Source organism: Protomyctophum bolini, assembly GCF_963924005.1.
Source record: "Protomyctophum bolini genome assembly, chromosome: 21".
NCBI classification, from domain to species: Eukaryota; Metazoa; Chordata; class Actinopteri; order Myctophiformes; family Myctophidae; genus Protomyctophum; species Protomyctophum bolini.
In genome coordinates, this window is record NC_137882.1 from 12,322,342 (window position 1) to 12,345,326 (window position 22,985).

A 22,985-nucleotide genomic window follows, 5' to 3' on the forward strand; every position below is an offset into this window, starting at 1 on the left:
TTTGTTTTGTATTGCAGAGACAGAGGGGAAAATATCTTTCTAAGTATATGTGTATGGTAACTTGATCAATACATGATTGTTGGTGGTGTGATTTCTTCATCTTTTGGGATGAGTGGAGACGGGAGCACAACTCCAAATGTCTCCTCAAGAATGCCAGGAATCTCCTCTTCCTTTAGTTCCCTGGTGGTTTTTATTCCCCTTCCACCTCCCTCTGTGGGGAAGGTGGTGGTGATCAGTCTATAACCTATGTAGGTGAGCCTTCCCCCTGGCGTCAGCACGGAGCAGAGCGACTTGCAGAAGAAGACGGAGCTGGCTGAGCTCTGATGATAGTCGCACATCTCAACAAAGTCCTCTCGACACCGAGCTTCAAGCATGAACTTGTAGAGATCAGTCCACTCACCATCTGCCTCTCCGAATTCGTCCCCTTTCCATTGTAGGAAGTGCATGCCCCCCTCATCCTTTGTGACTCGATATAATCCGTGGCCCTGCTGCTTCTGCGGTTCACTGGTCTCCATTGACACTGGGAAATGGAAACCCGACCCTCCAAACCCGACGTCACACAACCAGCGATGTCCTTCCAGGCTGACCATTAAGATCAGGTGGTCGAAAGGGGGCCCGTATTGGCAGGTGATTGAATTTCTCACCTGACCCGAGAGCAGAGTGACTTCGAAGCCCATCTCCGACAGCAGCCATGAGAAGAGACCGTTGTTCTCAAAGCAAAAGCCGCCCCTGCGCTGGTTGACAATTTTGTCGTACAGAATGTGAAGGTCCAGGCGTAGGTGTCCACCACTGTGGATGGTGAGGTTCTCAAAGGGCACTGACCGCAGATGACAGCTGTGCACATGACAAAGTACATCCAGGGTAGGCACGCTTGGACGTACTGCAACATGACCGATGCGCAACAAGTACTTGTCCACGTCCATCTCTGCAGCAGACATTCTTTGTCCCTTTTTCATAGACACTCCTTATTCAATGTGTTGAAGATTTCCTGACAAATCCCGTTTTGCACTGTGAGCCCCGGATGAGTCATAAAGGTCCATGGACTTTGTACATTACAGTGAATCCTGTACTTCCTGTAGGCTGCCTGCTGTTTGGTGTTTTGGTTTATTTTTCCCTGGCGCTGACATTTTGGTCTCTATGTCGCTCTCCCCCCTTTTTTGTTTTCCATAAGCTGCTCATTCACTTTTAGCCTACATGGCTCCAGTCCCTGTGAAACAAAATGAAAATTCTGAGTGTCAGGCTAATTCACTTCCCCAGCTTATCAAACATTACATTACACAATCCTTTTATATCCTTCCCATTAGAAAACAAGTTTGAAACATCCTCAACCATGGAACAAAAACATCAAAAGTGTGTTGCATTGTAACAAGTTAACAACACTAACAACAGAACAGTGTCTGCTCTGCTGCTGGGCTTGTGTCTTTCTTTTTTCTCTTTTTGACTGCCCGACTTCGGTGACGTCACGTCGTGGACACTCCCTTTTCCTCAGTCAGAGAGTGAGAAAGATGGCGCCCACACACGTACTGAGATGCTGTCAACGGGGCTTAGCATGGATCCCTGTCATCTTCATCGCCTTGGTCGTCTGCTGGTCCTACTACGCGTACGTCGTGGAGCTCTGTATATGTAAGTTCGGCCCGTTCTGCCGTGCGATGATCGTTTCTTTCCACGTTTAAGAAATCAAAAGGCTTGGGGTTTTGGATTGTGGGGGGGTTGCCGTCGCTCGGCAAAAAAGAACAGATCTACAAGCTAACAGCGCGTCGCGGAGTCGCTGGAGCGTCTCGTTGATGGCTTGTAGATCTGTTCTTTTGGGGGCGAGCGGCACCGTCGTACGGAGTTTGTATGCTGCTGTCCACCCAGCTGTTGTCCAGCCCAACAGGAAGTGAACGGGACTGCAGCTCAACAATGGTGCTGCTTCTACATGCATACATTATACAGCTGTTTTATTTGTAGCCTATTTCAGTGGGATCGACGTTGTCTTACATTGCTATTGTGTTTTACAAAGACATGGTTTCACCAAAAGAAAAAGTTTTGCCGTGATTGTATCATGGTTTTATTGGCAGTGGCACCCCCGGGCCCCGGCCACCTTTAATGTGTCTGACTGTGTTGGATCAGAATGATGAATAATCACACTAACGTTTCATAGGACCGATTATTAACTAACGATGAATGATACGCTATCTTTGTGCTTTAGGTGTAGTGTCTTGGTGAATGAAGTATATTTGCTTATAACGTTTACAATCGTTTTGAATAAAGAGCGCATAAAAGGTGCCGGATTTGACTATTAAAGTTAGTGAAATGCTTTTCTTAAACAGTTGACCCGCGACCCGCGTCATCACTATTTGGGATAATGTCCCGAAAATAGCAAAGATATTTAATTAATGTAGTAGTCGTAGAGTCTGAGTCAGGGAAAACAGAAAAGTTACTATAGTATAGTGCTTCGATCGATGGACTCCAGTCAACAAAATATAGGGTAAAGTGGTTAATCAGTTAAATGTATATATATAGGTCTAACTGTTTAGCAATGTGTTCTGTGAATGTATTGGCTTTTTAATGGGTGGTTTCCCCCTTCTGTCTTCTCTCTTCTATAGTCACCATCCCCAGTTTTGCAGAGCAGAGTAAGTACACACAGATGTAGCCTAACTGGATTTTATTTGTATTACTGGTCACTGGATGAGAGACCGAGATTCAGATTGTCTAGAATACTGAAATGAGGCAATTTGCCGCTCATTGCAACTGAGCCACTTGGCTCGGTGTCCATTTGAGCTGCTCTGGCAGACCTTGACTCAGATTGGCACAGACAAAATGATGCACACTCTTCAGGCACACTCCGTCTCTCTCTTGACTAAGAGGCGATGCCCATGCATAGACAACGACAGACACAGTACCTTGTAAGCCACAAATACTGGCATAATCCTAATTTATAATTTAGTCGTACATATGTAAGCACCATTGTTGGCAGGCATCACTCACTCAAAATAACAGAGTTTTAGCTACACAATGCATCCTGCCTGAGGACAATGACGAATGTTGGGATGTTTGTCACATAGCCTTATTTATTCATATTGCAAATCGGTTAATTTCTCAGAGCGTTATTTGCCCCGGTCATACGGCAAAGTGCAAATTAGACTAGTGGATTCACTGCTCTTGCATCTCTACTTTCTGATAGTGCTGAGCAATATTGCATACGGTCGGTAAGTAATGAATAAAGTAAAGTAATGAATCCTCACAAGATGGATCCTCTTGTAAGGAGCCTGAACATACGTTCAGTTCAATTCGTTCAGCCTGATCTCTCTTTCATTATACAAGTCAGAATTGCTATATGTCTATCTTAGTATGTAACCTGCTATCATAGTATCCCAAGAGTTATGTTGACACTGACAGCTGTATCTTATAGTCTGCTTTTTCACAGTCTAGTGTTTTCTCCTTTTGTCAAAGAAAGTAGAACCTTGTGAATGTGTTGTTGATCCTAATGCCTTGCTCCATGTTTTGTCCTAGTTTTGTACCTGGTGTTTTTCCATATATCCTTCATCATGTTTGTATGGTCCTACTGGATGACCATCTTCTCCAGGCCTGCAAACCCTTCCAAAGAGGTACAGTGGTGTGACTGTCTGTGTGTCTTTACTCACTACATTGCCATAAAAGATATGAAGAGTAGTCTGAACCATGCATGGTATACAGGCATAGAGGTGTACTCATTTTTTTTATGTCAACACAACATCACCCAGGTGTTTGTTCGTCACTGACCAAGCTTATCCACCTGAGGGCAGGCTTATCAGCTTGAGTCATGTGATGGGTGATGTAGCCTGCCTGTATATGAGGTCAACAATGACTGCTGGGTGGTTGATAATTTGGTCATAGCTATATGCTTATTTATTCACATTGACAAAATGGCATGTGATCAACACTTTTAAGTTAATAAATTAACATTACTGTTAATGATGAACAACTGCCCTGGCGAACAAAATGGTATAGTCAGGAATTCCCTGACAGTGTGGTGATAATCAGCTGCACGTTGCAGCTGTTCTCTGACCCATTAAAGGTAGCTGTTTTACCACAACAATCAGCAATTAGTAATCAGAAATTAGATGAGAATGATGACGACACTTGTTATCATCAGATTAATCTGCAAACACATCGGTATCAAGTTGTTTTTAGATTGATCATTATTTTTCAGAATGGACAAAATTATTATAATTTTTCAATACAGAATGAGATCATATCAACATCGGTAATATCGGTTATCGGCCATAACAGCAATTAATTATATCGGATATCGATCGGCCAAAATGTCTCATCGGCACATCCCTATGGTGTTATTTGCTACACTCCGATGAAGGCCATATGGCCAAAATGGGGTTTTCTTTCTGTCTCATAATGGCTTATTAAAAAAGAAGAAAAAGTTAATGCATCAGCTCTGAGTGTGACCTTCATTATTTATTGATACCAAGCCATATCACAGCAACTGTGCTGGGTGGCAGAGTTTCATCCATGTTTGTCATGTTAAGTAATGAGGTTGCTCACAGTGCCAGTTCCTGAGAGTACCACTATTCAGGGTGTTCCACCTCGGGCTGCCATAGCTTTGATGTTAGGTTTAGGCTTAGTTTCTGGGAGGTTAGGTTAACGCAAAGTTGTTGTGAAAGGTTCGGTTTAGGCGTCGTTCTGTGAGGTTAGTTAGGCATATGCGTATTAGGGGAGGTCCCTGGGTGAAACATCCAGTCTCGGCAGTTCCTACAGGAGATTTTGGATCTAGTTTGCGCTCATTGGTCAACTGCACTATAACTGTACAGAACAGAAGCTGTCCAATCAGCACACACTTACCCACGACCTGCTTGTACTTTATATCACTCCCCTTACCTAGGGCATATAAAGGCTGGATATGTGATAAATATTTGTACGGTTTACTGTAGCTTTGTTGTCTGCTTAGTGCTTTCACAAGGCAACAACCTTGTAGCCTATGCAGTTTGTTTTGGAATGAGAACGGGTCTTTAATGTCACATACTGTAGTTGAATACCACTGGCCAACAATGTCTGTTCCTATGTTGGTCTGTGTTACAGATAAAAGTCTACAGCTAAAAGAGTTTGTTTTTAGTGCCCAGCATTGTCGATTAATTGTCACACTAATAATTATGATTAACTATTTAATAGTGTTTTACATCTAATATTGGAATATTTTAATCAATGAAGACATTTCTGACATCAATTTTCCAACATGGAAACAATTTTGACGATTATGCAAAATAATTGCGATCATCCCAAATAATATTGCGATTAGACAATTATGTAACAGTTGTGACAGCCCTATCAGCGACAATATCATGCAACAGAGTATAAATTAGGCGTTAATAACCTGTCTCTCTCTATGTCACCAGTTCTGCCTCCCGAAGGTAGAGAAGGAGCGCTATGAGAAGGAGGAGAGGCCAGAGACCCAGCAGGAGATCCTGTGTAGGGCTGCCGCCAACCTGCCTCTCTACACACGTACAGGCGCTGGAGGTTGGTCTGCGCATGTTTGTTTGGTTTTTTTGCCTGCGTTTGTGCACTCATGTTTCGTGTGCATCAGACAGTGCTGTTATTTTAGTTAGTTTTAAGTGCATAAGTAGTTTGTTTTTGCCTTGATTCATAGAAGATGAAAAAATAATGATCCGAATGACATCAGATATAATTTACAAATCATGTTATTTATGAAAGGTTCCAGCCTCTTTAACAAAAATAATTGGTTTAGTTAGTTTAGCTTCTTGTTTTTGTTTTTGTTTTTTGGGGGGTTTAAAAAAAATGACTGCTCTGTGTTGGAGTAGTCTCTGAAGCAATAATAATAACCAGACTGCTGTTTGTGCAGCGATCCGCTATTGTGACCGCTGTCAAGTCATCAAACCAGACCGCTGTCACCACTGCTCCGCCTGTGATATGTAAGTAAACAACGTCTGTCATACTGTTGCTTTACGTTCAAACTTAAATCTGCTGTATAGACGGTTTCTTTCCCCTGATAACTCAATTAAACAGATTGTGACCTCTTGACTGGTACACCATTTCTACAACCTCAGAATGTGGGAGCTTGATGTCATGTTGGCTAACCGCCCTCCCAGTTCCTTCTGTGCCAGCTCAGGAGCCAATATGCATTTACAAAAGCCTTGTACTGTCAGTTGTTAGCTGAATACCTGTAATGTCAAAGTCATACGATTTGTCACACACGTTATCGTAGTGAAATTTGTTCTCCGCATTTGACCCATCTCGTGGAGCCGCAGCCAAGGTGCGCCGCGCTCAGGAATCATTTGATTAGTAGATTTGACCCCCAATACAACCTTTTGATGCTGAGGAGGCACTGGGTCCCATTTTTACAGTCTTTGGTATGACCCGGCCGGGGATCGAACCCCGACCTCCCAGTTTCAGGGCGGACACTCTAACCACAAGGCCACTGAGCTGGTAACATTGTGACATGTGAATGTGACTGTAACATGTGACATTAAATATCCAATAATTATATAGTGAGAGAAATTGTTTTTGGACTCTCCGACCCATTTGGGTCAACATGCACTAACGTGCAAAGTGGTTGTTTATGGCTAACTTGTTAGGTTATGCAAACTACAAGATGATAACTTACAAACAGCTGACTAGATGTGTCCAAGCCAAAGGTTGTTTATATGGTCCTACCTAGCTAGTAGCTATGTCCAAGCCAAAGGTTGTTTATATGGTCCTACCTAGCTAGTACATAAGCTACATCATTTGTTTTAAAATCAATTGTCCTAATTAAATTTAAATTATTTATTTTAATGTAACTGGATTGAATACTGTTGCATTTAGTCATTCCACTGAAAACAATTGAACCCACTGAACAACAGCTTGTTCTATCCCCTCCCTCTTTCTCACTATAAACCTTCCTCTGTGTGGTTCCCTCCTCTGTATGATAGGTGTGTGCTGAAGATGGACCATCATTGTCCCTGGTATGTATGTAGTATGTGCATTGAGTCACAGAGTTTGTATGCTCAGTGAGAGCAATGTTACATTTCCACCATGTTTATTTCACAGTGTTGCAACATCCATCTCCATCTGACTATGCTGCGTCTGTGTGTCTCCAACAGGGTGAACAACTGTGTGGGATTCTCCAACTACAAGTTCTTCATACTCTTCCTGGCCTATTCGCTGGTGTACTGTTTGTTCATTGCAGCAACCGTACTGCAGTATTTCATAAAGTTCTGGACAGTGAGTAATGACACTCGATGGACCCGTGTCCACCGAACACATTTGTGACCAGATTTGACTGAGAGACTGCCATCGTGCAAATTACAGCTTATCACCAGAGGAGAAAAACTTATTTTTTCTCAAAATGAGTTAATAGCACAGGCAGACTCTTCACATACTAGAGCATGTCTGAAATATGTGTCAGAGCTGAAATCGACATGTAAATATGAAATAAATGCCCAAACATCAGCTAAGTGTAATGTAAGACCACAGAAGTGAACCTTTCAAGCCTGTTTTCTCAACTCGCTGTTTTCTGCAAGACATTACTCTATAAGGCATATCTCCAAAACTGGTGAACTGAACAACCAATATGTCAATTTGAAGCTATGATTCCCTGCTTTCATATGACATGAAAAAAACGAAAATTCAAAAAAATCCAATGGCAGTCCCTCAGTCAAATTTAGTCACATTTCCTGACTCTCTGTCCACTCACGCCTGTGTGTGTGTGTGTGTGTGTGTGTGTGTGTGTGTGTGTGTGTGTGTAAAGAGCCTGTGTAGAGGCTGTGCAGCCTGTACGGATGCCCTGCCCTCGGTCCCGCATGCTGCTCGACACTCTTGTACTAAGCTGTGCTGCGCCAGTGTTTCTTTGTCCTCTCTTACCACTTCACCCTCTCTCACCCCTCTCTGTTCTCTTCCCTCCTGTGTTCTAACCACACAGGGTGGGCCATTGTTCTCTCACTATCTCCACTATCACAGCCTTCAGTCACACCACTCTTCCCTGCATCCTCCTCTCCCTACACTACCACCACCAACAACTTTTAGCCCATTGATTCACTGACCAGCACCAAGTCCCGCTTTTCGTCTTTCCATTTGAGTTCTGGACACACCTACACCTGCCCTCTTTCTCTCTTCTCTCCTCTTTTCTATTCTCTTCCCTCCTCTCCTGGCCGCTACTTCGGTTTGCCCTTTAATTTCTCAGTTTTGTCTCCTAAAACATCCTCCCTCTTCCATTGCATCTCCTCCCACTCTTTCGATCCACCTGTGCTCTCCCGGTGTTGCTAACGAGTGTGTCTCTTATTTGTACTAAAGCTTTGCCGGAGGAAATCGGCAGAGAACTGCCCCAAGGTAATCCAGCATCCCTCCAAAGCCTTTAGTTGAAGTCTGTCTTGTGGTGATTTTGTCATCGTCTTTGTGCAGTGCTGTGTTGATACTGCTAATAATGCTGTCATGATGAGATTATTTTTTTATATCTTTCTTCCTCTTTCCGCCAGCCTCCCTTTTCTAACACTTTCTACTTCCTCTCTTTTGCTCTCCGTCTCTGTACAAATTCGACATTGACATGTTCTTGTTCTCTTCTTCATCCCTGTCAGAATGAGCTGCCGGACACTCGTGCCAAATTCCACGTGTTGTTTCTCTTTTTTGTGGCTGCCATGTTCTGCATCAGTATTCTGTCCCTCTTCAGCTACCACCTGTGGCTTGTAGGGAAGAACAGGTCCACTATAGGTAAGGCACAAGACATACGTACACACACGTGTCTAAATCTCAATTTTATAATTTTGCATATAATGACATGCCCAAAACACGGTTAAACTACCGTGACCATTGATTTGATGACGGCATCACCCAATAATACACACTGCTCTATGTAGAGAGAGAGAGAGAGATAGCACTCATCCAAATATTTGTTGCAGCTTATTCTTTGGAGTTGCTGTCATCACTTCAAATGAGATCCTTTTTACCATCCAAATGTATTGTTGTATTCTAAGTGTTCTATTTTTTTTACAAGCAACCTTGTCTGGACAATAGATGCTTTCATAGTGACTCTAGATATGTATTGTTTGTGTATAACTATATAATTGACTCTTTTCATTCTCTCTATTCTATGTCTGTCTGTATCTGTTTCCTTCATCTCAGAGGCATTCAGAGCGCCAGTCTTTAGGACGGGCTCTGATAAGAACGGTTTCTCTCTGGGCTTCCGGAAGAACATCGCTCAGGTCTTTGGAGACCAGAAGAAATATTGGCCTCTGCCCGTCTTCACCAGGTGATTAAAGTAGATCACATAAGGCACAGGCTCTACAAACACCAGAAAGGGCATTTAACCTGTCGGCCTGTATTTCCGTCTGTCCATGTGTCTGTGGCAAAGAAGTTTAGGGATAAGGGATTTAGTGGTGACGAAAATGGAGCCCATAATCTCTGGAGTCATGTGAGAAAGATGTATGAATCAGATTCTTCGGATTCTATTCCAGTTGGCTATGACCGCCTTTCAAAGTTTGCAGGCTCTGGTTAGGCAACCTGGGATGACATTTCTAGTTTATACTAGTGTCATTCGCTGAAAAGAACAGATTTTCAAGCTAACACCGTTGTGTGACATTGATTGAAATATTTATTAACAGTTTGCAGAATTACAGTACATTTCAAGCACAACTCAATACAAAGACTGTTTACTGAGTGGATGACCCAATTAAGCATTACACTTGTTTACAAGAGTGTCCACCTTGTTCAAATCATCAAAACATTTAGAGACGTACAAATAGACACAGGAAGAACAGGAATTCATCAAAGGATGTAAAAAAGGGAAAAGAAACGTATACAGTGAGGGGGGATTTTTACGGGGGCCAGTTTCGAATTGCAGCTGTCCGTAGGTGCCCTTTGAGAGTGGTTTTGAAGGAGTCAAGGGATTCACATGTCTTAATGACTGTTGGTAGGGCGTTCCACATTTTGGTGGCATAGGAGCGAAAATAATTTAGTCCCTTGTTTGTGCCGAATCTGGGTTGCACATGGTTTGTTGCACTCCCTCTGGTGTTGTGGGTATGGACTTCATTAACATTAAGGAAGTATTTACAAATTATGAATTAGGCTTTAGTAAAGACATTTAGTTATTTAACCTTCTTTATGATTCCTTTGTTTGTGTAGTCTAAACATCATGTTACATTCATGTGTGCATTTGGTTCGCTGGGGTTTTGAGCTCCGTCTCTTGTATTCTCGTTTGACACCAGCCAGGGAGATGGGCTGACGTTTGCCACACGGTTGGTGAACAACGTTGACGCAGAGCAGGCCACTGTCAACCTGCAGCCAGAGCCCAGTAAAAGGTGAGCAAACACAGATCTTCACAAATGTTAAAGGAGAACACCACACCAAAACACACTGGCCATGCATCTACCTTCATCCCTGTGCCATCATCCATAGTGCCCTTGATTTTTCTCATAGATGCCCCCTCCTCTACATCTCCCTCTGACTCCCCCCTCCCCTCCCACAGCTTGCATTTGCGCATGTTGTCCTCCTTCTAATGTGGGTATTTAGATAGCTCCAAACTTTTTTTTTTTTTCACGTATCGTATTATTATAGTATACTGAGACTCACGCATGCGCAGTTTTCACTCTAGGCCAGCCGTTACATGTAATCTCAGACGTAGTCGATTCCAGACGAGATTCTCGCGAGACGCGCGAGACTTCAAGCTCCTGTCAACTCAACTCTGTGCTCTGCTCTTCCACGCCGCCGCCTACCACTTGTGTTTACATTGTTTAATTACATTCGCACGCGTGTCAAGCATTCCTACTAGTTGTCTAGTTTCATTTATTTGAGCAACAACATGCCTCGTTGTATATATCCAGGCTGTTCAACCGCAAAGACTAGGTCAACTCTAAAGAGAAAAAGTTTTCATGCGATAAGTTTTCATGCGATACCTACTTTGAGGAGACGTTGGCTTCTAGCACTACAGATGGATCTCAATAGCTCAGATGAGCAGACTCAAGGACGCATTATTTGCAGCGATCACTTCAAGGCAGATGATTTTCGTCCAAAACAACAAGAAGAAGAAACTACTGCCTCGCTACATAAAAAGAAGGGTCACGGTCTGACCCAGGACCTTGTAGCTGTGAGGCAACAGCACTACTGAATGTGCCACCGTGCCGATACTATTGACTTCACACTGCACATTGAACACTTTGAATAAAAAATGTAAATGCCAAACTAGTGGGAATTACTACTGCTAAAATGGTGCTGCGTCAATTTATAACTACCTACTCCAGACTTATGTTACTTATCTACATACAAATTATATATATATATTTTTTTCATTCATTTTCCTGTATTGAATCTGTGTAACACTATATTGTTGTTACTTCCAATAAGAATTGAGCATATTGGCTGAAGCGTGTCATTCTGTGACTCATTTAAAAAATGCACCCCAAAATAGTATGTATGATTGACATTATTTTAAAGGTTTGTCAATAGTACAATGTTAAAATATTAATATATAGTATCAATAGAAATACAATATAATGAATTATATTTGAAATAACACTGGCATTTAGATTAGATAAATAATGAGCCAACAGCATGAATTTCTATGGCAACTGTTATAGTCACATGGAAGGAAATTATAAATAATACAAATAGGTTTTTATAACAGTGACATTTATTAATTATAATGACAACATTATAAAAGCCAGTCGTTATATTGTAATTTACTTTCAATTTGAAAATGGATTGAAATGAACAAGGGAGAGAAACATTGTAGAAATTAGGCTATTCATCTCTAGGAAAAACCAACACTGATATCTCCTGCTTCCTCTAAGAATCCACGATACAGCCCGGATGGTGAGGGGTAGATGCTTCTTATTTTGGAAACCAAACATGATGGCAAAACAATTCTGTTGCCTTTCCCAAGCGTTTCTCCACGGAGGACGAACTCCAACACAATCCTATAGGAGGCTAGTCTGCATTGCCTGTGTTCGAAGAGAAAAGTTTTAGAAAAGGATTACAATAGGATTACAATTTACAACAATGTGTATGCTTGGTAGATATAGGCCTCTATCTGAGGTATAATATTCAGGGGGAGGGGGTGAATAGCCTCCCTGCTTGCATGCATTTATTTATTTTCCAGAATGTCAACGTTCATAAATACAAGTCATGTAATGGTGAATGATTAGATTTAGATCCGTTATTCACTTATGTATAATCATTGTAGGTATTAGTAATTATAATAGTAGGCTACGTTGTTGTAGACTATACTTACTCAACGGATAGGTGCCCGTCTTCTCCTTCTGGTTTTGGTCGTTTGTCCCAGTTTATTTTCTTGGTCAGAAAAAATAATTCCAATACTCCTCTGTCGAGTAGATGGGGTAGAGGTAGATATGCATTGTCTGTGATGCATGAGCGACGACGAGAAACACCTACTGTCTCTGTGTTTTCATCATCACTATACAGGCTTCGACCTCCACTCTTCCCATTCTCTGCTGCATTTACATTCCACTTCCAATGGCTTTAAATCGCAGTTTCCACATGAACACCAAAATAAATCCTCGGTTCTCTGCCGTACGCCTGGAAGGGGAACAGTAGAACCACCAGCTGCCTCGTTCATCCGTGCCTCCTCCATTAGACGCATATCTTCGTCGGTATACTCTGGCTCGTATAAGTAGGGCTCCTCGCCATATTCAAAATCTTCAGACATATACTCAACATCTTCTTCAACTTCGGCCATTATGAAACTAGTCTAGTTTGTTAATAATACAGAAAGATAAGGACTATAATGATGCGACGCGATCAGTCATCAGATTGCATGTAAACAAACAAGAGGGAGACTGGGAGAGATAGTGGATCACAGTTGAAAGGAGCGCTCCAGCTTGAAGTCTCGCGCGTCTCGCGAGAATCTCGTCTGGAATCGACTACGTCTGGGATTACATGTAACGGCTGGCCTAGAGTGAAAACTGCGCATGCGTGAGTCTCAGTATACTATAATAATACGATACGTGAAAAAAAAATAAAGTTTGGAGCTATCTAAATACCCACATTAGAAGGAGGACAACATGCGCAAATGCAAGCTGTGGGAGGGGAGGGGGGAGTCAGAGGGAGATGTAGAGGAGGGGGCATCTATGAGAAAAATCAAGGGCACTATGGATGATGGCACAGGGATGAAGGTAGATGCATGGCCAGTGTGTTTTGGTGTGGTGTTCTCCTTTAACATGGTGTACTTATAAGCTTGTGAAATATCAATGCAAAACTAATTTTGCCCAAGTATGTGTCAATAAGGAAAGGGAATGTGTTGGAAAAAAGTAGAGGTCTGCCCAGAACTGAAGACCCGAGCCCCAAACTGAGAGTCCAAATACCCATATGTGTGTTTAGTCTAACGTACATAATACCATTCTCCATCCAACAAACTAAATAACTTTGGCATAAATGCTGCTCCAGACTGTTAAGAATATTATTCTATGGGACCTTGTCATTTTTCTAAAAAGATGAACAATGACAACGTAGTCCCCCAAATATCATTATGAGCTGTCAAAACAATTTATTGTCTGAACCCAATTTGTTGTTTTAACCCATTTAATGACAATGATAATGAATTTATTGGTAACAGGTATCGTCGGTTTTGGCACTGTTTTACTGAGGTTAATGTTAGGAATAAGGTTAGGTTTAACCGTTTAAGCATAATTTACTTACAGTAGGTTACTTTTTGGAATACCAGGCTGAGCAGTTCCACCGGCTCTACGCCCGGAGTGAGTTGGTAAAAGAGAGACTTTGTTTGTATTCAATTTATTTATATAGCACATTTCTAGACGTCGTCAACAAAGTGCTTTACAGAGCAGGGTACAAGAAAGCAGATACAACAAAAGATCAATTAATAAAATAGCAGGCACAACAATACAAAATAGAAACATACAAAGCAATACAACTATGACCAATTTAGAAAAGGCTTTATCATAGAGGTGGGTTTTTAGAATAGATTTAAAAGATGACACAGATTTTGCACACCTTAGCACAACAGGTAGGGCGTTCCAAAGAGACATAGCTGGGAGCCTGGCCGTTCAGAGCTTTAAAAGTTAAATCTTAATATAAATTCTGAAACTAACGGGTAACCAATGAAGATTAGCTAGGATGGGGGTGATGTGGTCACATTTTTAGAGTTGATTAACAGTCTGGCAGCTGGGTTCTGTACTGATTGGAGAAGGGATAAAGCTATTTTGCAGAGACCGGGAGAATAATTGAGTCACAGTAATCTAGACGAGAAGAAATAAAAGCATGAATTACCTTTTCTAGATCTGCAGGTGACAGGACGTTTCTAGTGATTCTAATTCTAGTGATCTTCCTGAATTGGAAGTAGAATGTTTGGACCTGAGACCGATTTAAAAAATGTCTTCTAAATCCTTTTCCTGGATTGAATTGGTTAATGCCTTGTCTTTTCAGCACTGGCGATGTCCAAGGCTTAGCAAGCCCCCTCGGTGAGACCGAGAACCGCCTCCTAACCAATGACCAGCAAAGCAACAACACAGATCATCTGGCTAATGACACCCTAAAATCAGGTTAATTAAATAATAATAATAATGATTTTCAAGTCAGTGTTTACCTTTGGGTCTATTGTGATCTCTCTGTGCCTGACATCTTCTCTACCGTCCTACCCCCACAGCCGAAAGTGAGACCATCACGATCTCCATGGAGAGCGAGTCATAACCAGGTGAATTGATCATTTCTCAGTCAACATGTACTCATGATCAGTGATTCTCTACCTTTTTTCATTTCAAGAATTTGCAGTTTGATATGCTTTTAGACAGCGGACCCCCTTTTGATACAATTTCTATCTCTCGGACCCCATTCTACACTGTAATCTGAGGGTGTACACATTTTCCATTTGTACACACTCAGAGGTACCGACCTGTAAGGTTCCAGATTCTAGACCCAATGGTGGTCGACCCGACATTGAGAACCAGTGCTCAAGAGAACAGCTTAGAGTTTTAACTTAGATGGTGCTCGCTAACAATCTCTCTTGGCACAGATGCCTGGTTAACACTCAATTATGTACATTTTCACAGAGCTAATATTTCTTCAAAGGAAACTGAAGATAGTGGCGTAATGAGCGCATATGTTTCCTCTTAACCCATTTTAGGCGGTAACCCCTTTTGGTGTTATGCTATGCTTTAGCTATTGAAAAATAGCAGATCTACAAGCTCATTCGGTAGTGCGCTACGAGCTTGTAGGTCTGCTATTTTTGAAAAATCGAAGGACGACTGACATAGAAACATGGCTTTTTCAGAAAACTGTCAGGATGTAGAAGACATTTTTAGAATCTGATCTCAGGTCAGAATGAGTTAATGATCTCCCCTTCGTCTCCTCTTGCCTCCCACAGGAGAAAGCCCTCTGCCGTCTAATATGATGCCTTAAGCAAAGCAACACTTTAGTTTGTCGCCATGGAAACCGCCTCCCGGCACTCATCTGCCTTCCTTCAGATCCATGCAGCATAACCGCGGACATGCGTTCTCCTTTGGCCCATCACACAGAGCCCAGACATGGCTGGTATTGATGTTGTCAGCATGCAGTGCCATGGATTACATTTCACACCTACTAAACACGCAACCCCCCCCCACCACCACACACACACACACATTATGCACACATTATTAGAAACACATTTTTGGATCATTTGGTTTCTTCCACCTGTAAATGAGGAAAACCTCAGCCTCGGCCATCCAGTGTTCAACAGGGACTGATAGTGGATTAGAGTATGACTCGACGCGGGGAAAGGAAAGCAGCCATTTGACCAGGAAACTCTGTGCCAGAGGCTGCACTGTGGGCTAGTTTGAGGGTCTACAACGAGGACTTGAACCACCGAGTGAGAAAGGCAGGAACAGAAAAGACATTTAATTTCACCTTGTGTTTTTAGAAAGGGAGAAATGGATGCCATCATCATCATCACGGTTCAGTCTACATTGATTCTTCTTTGTGTGTTTTAACTCGTGATGATGTACAATGGCGGTATGGACCGCACCTTAGAGATGGGATCATGCCAACCAAAAACCTTGGACTACATCGTGGAAAACCAGTGTGTATGTCTGTGTGCGTGCGCACATTGTTCTGGGCCGAACTTATGGAGCATGAATTTATGGAGCAAAAAGCGTGGGAACTGGGTTATGGACATCGAGAGTACAAGATGGCACATTTGCACTTTCTGAATGAAGTATCAATGTCCATCAAACAACGTGCTGCACGTGTCCCCCAAAAAATAAGACAAAAAAAGCCTCCCAGATCGAGTGGATATAGGCTGGCTATAGGATTTACCGCACGTACGTGTGTTTTCTGGGACTAACGGGAACTAAAAAAACAACAAAAACAAAGATCAGCTTTATGTGTTTGGTTTACACACGTTCATTCATCCATCATCTGGAAGATGCAAGTGATTATTCGTTCTTTAATATCCGCCAACGATGCCATCATGCTGGGAAGGAGCGATTGATCCGTTTTCCTTAGCTTTCCCGTTCATCCTGTCACGTTCCTTGAGTATTTGTTTTGTTTTTTCTACAGCTCGGTGCTTTCGGCCTGTGCAAGTCCACCTCTGTTCATTGCCAAATAAGGGCTGTCCCATCAGGAGGTCCGACCTCTGAACAAGAAGTGTTTACAGCATGTCACCTTTTACCTTTACCTTGCTTCAGCACCTCATTGGGCCAGTGTCCTAATAACCAGTTGACGTTCACCCCGACACTGCAGATTTTTTGCGTCAGAAAATATGTTTTTGTTTTGTAATATACTGTACACGAATGGCCCAAAATATGTTTTGGACACTGTGTATGGTAGTTTTTCTTTTCTTTAGTTTTTTGTTCGTTATTGGTTTATTTTTATTTATTTCCAGGGTCCAAAATATATTTAAAAATTTAAATATATTTCAAATGCATCTTTGGCCTTTTTGTATCGTTTATTTATACATTTTCTTCTTTTTTGTTCATTTTTTTCAAGCAGTACTGTTTGTATAATGATGTTGTGGGTTGGATATGGGGTTGTGGGTTGTGATCTTATTGCAGTTCCAGTGCTGGCCAGGAAGTGGCAGTAAACATCCTTGGTATACAGTAGATGGCTTGGGGTCAATTCACTTTCAGTCTAGTCAGTTAGAGCAAGTGAAGTTTTCTCACTCGTTTAGAACTCTCATGGGTAATTTCCGTTTACAGGTGAAAGTGAATGAGAATTCACTTTCACAGAATGTTCTGTAAGCTGTACAGCTTCTTGTCTCTAGACTGCATGTACATGAGTATTTAATGTAGAGCTTTGACCTCCAATCGTCAAATGATCTCAGACTTCAGTGGAGTCTAACAGTGACGTGTTTTGTGACAGTGTGGGTGACTCAAAGGGTCTGACAGAATATTTGAAGGTCACTTCCCGCATCAGAGAAATGAGTAAAGAGCCTAACTAAAAAACGAACTAAAAAAACGAAATGAGAGCTTAATAATCTCATGCTATGGTATATCAAAACAGCCGAGCAGGAGTGTGCTTTTTTGGATGTGTGTGGCGGGCGGGGGGACTTTTGAACGACTTATGCTTCTAGAAGATGCAGTTCCTTAACCAGGGACATGGACCTAATTCAAAACTTGATCAATTTCTGCTGATTTTTTTTCAGCATCGTCCTGATCACTCTCCTTTCGGGTGTTGCGGGAGTCTCCTCTTAACGAAACCTGTCAGAACCTTTGTGATGTTTACAGACATGTTTCCGTGACAATGGTGAGTGTTATGATGGTGTATGTGTCTGTGAGTAATTATTAATCACTATTGTAATGAATGTACAACAGACAAGACTGGGGGTTTTGTTGTGTGGTGATTAAGAGGTAATTTAGAGGGGACAGCTACAGTTTTTGAACTGTTTGATTTGACTGTACAGCCTAATTTAGTGGTTCTCAAATTAAACCCCAGGGGTCCTTGAAGCGGTGCAAAGGGGTCCCCAGCTAAATGCTTGATAGTTAGGAACCCTTACAGATCTGTAACTCTTTATAAATACAAACGTTTGAGAACCTACTGGCCTAATTAATACTGAGAGTTAAGCCATCCATGGCTTATAGATCTGTGCTAGATGAAGCTATGAGCTACAGCTTGGCTGACGCAGTATAAATTAGTCTTGTGGTGAATAATAATCATATTGTACAATACCATTTGAGTCCCAGCAGATAACTGATTGCAATTCCAGTTGAGTTTATGATCAGACTGTGTGGGATTGCGCAACTTTTCTTTTTTTTATCTCTCTCTGTTGACCATGCTCATTGGCTTTTTAAATTGTTTGTATAAAGGGGTATATCAAAGTTGTAATAGAGTGTAGGGCCTGGCCTTTTTTCCACACGACCACTGAATTCTGACGCCTTGGACCTGTCCTTGTTTTTACTAAATGCTTATTTTCTTTCTCACGGCTGTTTGGCCTTGAGACTAAAGTGTGTGTGTGTGTGTGTGTGTGTGTGTGTGTGTGTGTGTGTGTGTGTGTGTGTGTGTGTGTGTGTGTGTGTGTGTGTGTGTGTGTGTGTGTGTGTGTGTGTGTGTGTGTGTGTGTGTGTGTGTGTGTGTGTGTGTGTGTGTGTGTGTGTGTGTGTGTGTGTGTGTGTGTGTGTGTGAGTGATGCGATGCTTAAATGAGTGTAATTTTGTAATATTGTTGTCTTGGGAGAAATGCCTCTGTGCAGCCATGAGATTTTTTAACACACCTCTGTACATATATCCGCACACAATCCAGAGTGTTAATTTAATGTAAAAGCTAACCGTGAAGGCTGAAAATATTGATCTACAAACTCACAATGTGTTGCAGCGCAACGCGCTGTGAGATTGTTAGAGCTGATATTGTCAACACTGGGTGCTGGGTAACTAATTGTAATCGGGGTGGTACAAGTACCATATTTTACACTCTGCATTGTACTGTGTACATCTGACTAATGCTCGGAAGCATGGAGCGTAACTACGTTTTATGATTAAAAACTGCCTCTATTTTTTGTTTCTTTGTCGACTACAGCTAGGTGCGTCAGGTTTGAAAATCAGCTTGACCCTTGTCTTTTGCACCTCACCCAAATCGTTGCTGTCGGTTGGAAACCTTGTCCAAAAACGGTTACATTTCAAAAATGAAGCTGTGCTCCAATGGATGCAGTGTAGTTGTTTGTAGTATAGTAGTAGTTGTTTTTTATTTTTATTTTTTTTTATTTTTAATACTTTTCATTGGGTTCAATATTTAAAACAGACACACTTAATCACTTTCACTTATACTTTAATTTAATTTTGTTCTTGCACAAGCTCACAATTCAGCATGATGGAACACGTGAGCTTGTAGATTGGCTATTTCTGCAACTTTCGTGTAACACTAGTATATGTATGTAGGTAGGTATAATTTACGGGGGGGAAGCTGAATTCTGGAGGTAGGTTTCCACCCAACCGCGACGATATAAATGAAGCCATAGGGACTCCAGTCATAATGGAGAGAAGAATCTTATCAGTTCTATCCCATTTGGGTTTTTGGACTAACACTCAAGACATTTTACTTCTGCATGTACAGTGCAGATGTAACCTATTTGAACTCTGCTTAATGCCACGTCTTGTTTCTTTTTGTTACTATGTTCTATTTTACAATGTGTGTACTGTATATATATTGAAATTGTAAGGAAAAAAAGACTGCATATATATTTTTCTTGTCTGATTAATTTGACCGTTCCTATTTTATGAATGAAGTACATGCCTCTATACAATTAACGTGGAAATAACAATAAATGTTCTTTTTTCTAAGCCTCCAGTTTTAATATTGCTCTCATTGCTTTCTTTGGCTAAATCGCAATTCCTGTTGCACAACCATAATCCATAAACCGTAAGAAAGAAATGTTCACAGATTTTGCAGATGTGCATTTCGTCGCAGCTTGATTCAATTTATTTGGGTATGCGGAAAATAAGACCAATCACACATATTGACAGCAGTGCACACGTTATGCAACAATAATAGCTCTGTCATAACGGGATGGATGTTCTCTTGTCCCATTTGGTTTGTTTGACAACTGTTGGGTTGAGGCTGCTCTGAAGAGATGACTAACGTTTGGGTCAAAAAGGTCCCAAATATCAAGGTCCTGCAATCACATAGTTCCCCAATCCAAAAAGGCCTAGCTTTAGTTTAGGCTTTTAATGTTAGTTTTAGTTTTTAAAGTTCCGGAAAAAAAGATGCACTTCACTAAGCCATCTACAAAAAGCAATGTGTTCATAACTGACTTGAACAATAAATAAAGAGCAAAACAAACGTTAGCATCTGGGAAACTACCATCTGTCCTGTTCCAAGTGGTGAAAGATTTTCTAATTGAGCTCAACAACCTTCATGAAGATTGGTCACACTATTATCACATTTATTTTCCAAGTGAAAGCCTCATTACTTTGGAATTTGGACTTTCTTTGGAACTCCTTTGAACAGCTGTCCTTATCCTTCTGAAGAAGTAGGTGGCTTATCGTCGGTATCAGCCGGTAACACGCGGGAGTCTACCGGTATCCCCGTTACAAACTTACAATGCACTAGACCCCTGGGAGATGGAGTATGTCCCCGTTACAATGCACTAGACCCCTGGGAGATGGAGTATGTCCCCGTTACAATGCACTAGACCCCTGGGAGATGGAGTCTGTCCCCGTTACAATGCACTAGACCCCTGACTTGCTGCAGCAAGACGTGCTACTCATTCACTGAGTTGGCGGTGTCTGGGATCGAACCCATGAACTTGTGGTCCAAAGGTGAGAGCTCTACAGACTGAGCTACCCAGACACATCCAAATCCAGATTCTGACTAGCATCCAAATCGGACCAAATGGCCAAATCCTGAGTGTTGGTTTACTGTAAATCCGTCTATCAATGGACCATTTAAGATAAGGTTCTGAGTTAACAATGGGCAACTCACAAGGGTGTGTCTTTTTCCTGTATGATCCTGTTGTTGCAGATGTAATGACACACAGATGTAATGACACACACACAGCTTGAGTGATCATTTCCAGGGAAGTTCAATGAGTGTGTATACTGTGTATGCATTCGTGTGTGTGTGTGTGTGTGTGTGTGTGTGTGTGTGTGTGTGTGTGTGTGTGTGTGTGTGTGTGTGTGTGTGTGTGTGTGTGTGTGTGTGTGTGTGTGTGTGTGTGTGTGTGTGTGTGTGTGTGTGTGTGAGCGCACGTGTACACGGACGGCATTCATGTGTGTCTTGTCTGTGATGTGAACCCACAAGGTAAATGACCACTAGGACATTTGAACTGCCAATGATCTTCTGTGGAGAGTAAACACACCCCTGGTTAAAAACCAAACAAGTGTGACCTCCACATGCCATGCATAAGCAGCCATGCACCCAAGAGCTTTGAACCTTTGGAACCACTCAATAAGCCTCGTAGTAATGGCTGTATAATGCTCTGTATAGAATGCATGTTAACAAAATAGACTAAATGATTATGTGGAAATTCACAAAGGACAGAATAGAATTTAAACATTAACATTTCCCTTCCCAGCAATTGTCAGTCTTTCGACCTCAATGGTTCTCAACATTGGGTCCAGTGTTCTTTGTGGGGGGCTCCCCTCAAAAAGTTGGAACTGGCCAAGAGGCAAATGGACCCTTATGGGCCTGTAACACAACACTGTGGGGGTCCTTGAAATGTAAAAAGTTTAAGAAGCACTGCTTTAGAGTACAGTATTTCAGTCAGACGGTGGAAGTACAGATGAATCAACGTGAAAGCAAAGTGTTGGTAAATCCATGGCCCCAGGCTAAGGAAATGCGCAATCAATTGACTCAACAGCTGGTAAGAATAGCTGAATCATCCTGCATTTAACAACATCAACATTGATAACTCTCTCTTCTCTTGCACACACACACACACACACACACACACACACACACACACACACACACACACACACACACACACACGCACACACACACACACACACACACACACACACACACACACACACACACAGAGGAGAGCTTTGTGTGATTTGTGAATCAAGGATAAGGACATTGTGATTCATTTCAGTGTTTTTATAAAAACATAAACATTTTTGGAACCTTCCACTGTAACCTCAACCTTCAGGCACCGAGGACACTTCTGCTGAAAGGACAGCAAGAAGGTTTTCAAGCGATGTCTATCTAACATTTTGTTTTTAGACCAGCGATACACAACCTGTGGACTGGGCCCACAAGTTTAAACATTGTATGGGGTGCATACAAAAGTCCGAATTAGATGTGAAAATGACCCCATAACTGGGCCATAAGTATTTTAAAGTGAAACACTCTTTTAAAGTTGATTTAATTGATTAGTTTGATTTACTGTTTCTGTCATGAACTGTATTGTCATGAACTATAATCAATGTACTGTGTACTTTTATTATGTAGTGATGCCCTAGTGTTTCTTGTTTCTTGCCTAGTTGTGTTTGTTTGCCTGTCTTGTCATACCTCCCTGTGATTACTAGTTTTCTCCACCTGGGTCCTGTTAGTCTCCCAGCCAATCCCTGTGATGATTGTTAGTCCTGTTCACCTGTGTCTTGTGACCCTGTGTCTACTTAAACCCTCAGTTCCTTATGTTTCCTGTGTAAGAGCCACTTTATGAGGTCATGTCATGATGACCGTAATTGCTTTGATGTTGATTGCCTATTTTATGCAACAGTGTTTGATCACATTAGCAGAGTTCTCTTTTTACTGCCTTGCTTAGATTTGTCAGTCTTTATTGAATGTTTGTGATTGGTGCTCCTTTTCTTTGGTCTAAGTTACCCTCCTGTCCTCCTGTTTGAGCTTGTCAGAAGCTATAGATGTTGTTATGGTGTTCTGTAAGTAGTGTTTCCAGTCCTATGTTATCCTGAGTTTTGGGTGAATAAATCCCTCTGCATTTGACCAGTCTGTTCTGCATTTTGGGTCCTACTTCTGAGTCGCATAACAGTTTCACCTGCAGCAGGGAGCCTGTGAGAGTTGTGCACGACCACATCACCTGTCTCTGTTGTGCTTCCTCTAGAATAGATGTCATCCATGTCTCTAGTCTGGTTCCCTCGTCGTCAGAGTGCCAGTCCATTTATTGGGTTGTTGGTTGGGTA

The 22,985-nt window shown here is 41.8% G+C and overlaps 2 protein-coding genes across 3 annotated transcripts; one reads left to right on the plus strand and one right to left on the minus strand.

Annotated features, from left to right (window-relative positions):
- Window positions 1–32: 32 nt before the first annotated feature.
- LOC308336381 (arylamine N-acetyltransferase 2-like) lies at window positions 33–1,488 on the minus strand. The gene has a single exon (XM_080793743.1). The coding sequence runs from the start codon at window positions 954–956 to the stop codon at window positions 66–68; it is 891 nt and encodes a 296-aa protein (XP_080649869.1). The 5' UTR covers window positions 957–1,488; the 3' UTR covers window positions 33–65.
- Window positions 1,489–1,502: 14 nt separating this feature from the next.
- On the plus strand, window positions 1,503–19,682 carry zdhhc20b (zDHHC palmitoyltransferase 20b). Of its 2 annotated transcripts, XR_013966154.1 has the most exons (14): window positions 1,503–1,623; window positions 2,589–2,615; window positions 3,496–3,590; window positions 5,370–5,490; window positions 5,834–5,903; window positions 6,903–6,935; window positions 7,074–7,194; window positions 8,544–8,676; window positions 9,088–9,214; window positions 10,170–10,262; window positions 14,359–14,474; window positions 14,579–14,626; window positions 15,296–18,388; window positions 18,530–19,682. XR_013966154.1 is itself a non-coding variant. In XM_080793746.1 (13 exons), exons 1-12 carry the CDS (start codon window positions 1,506–1,508, stop codon window positions 14,620–14,622), a joined length of 1,098 nt encoding a protein of 365 aa, XP_080649872.1. In that variant the 5' UTR covers window positions 1,503–1,505; the 3' UTR covers window positions 14,623–14,626; window positions 15,296–19,682. The 2 variants fall into 2 exon arrangements, 1 of the variants encoding a protein (XP_080649872.1); XM_080793746.1 differs by having other exon boundaries at window positions 15,296–19,682.
- The last annotated feature ends 3,303 nt before the right edge of the window (window positions 19,683–22,985 follow it).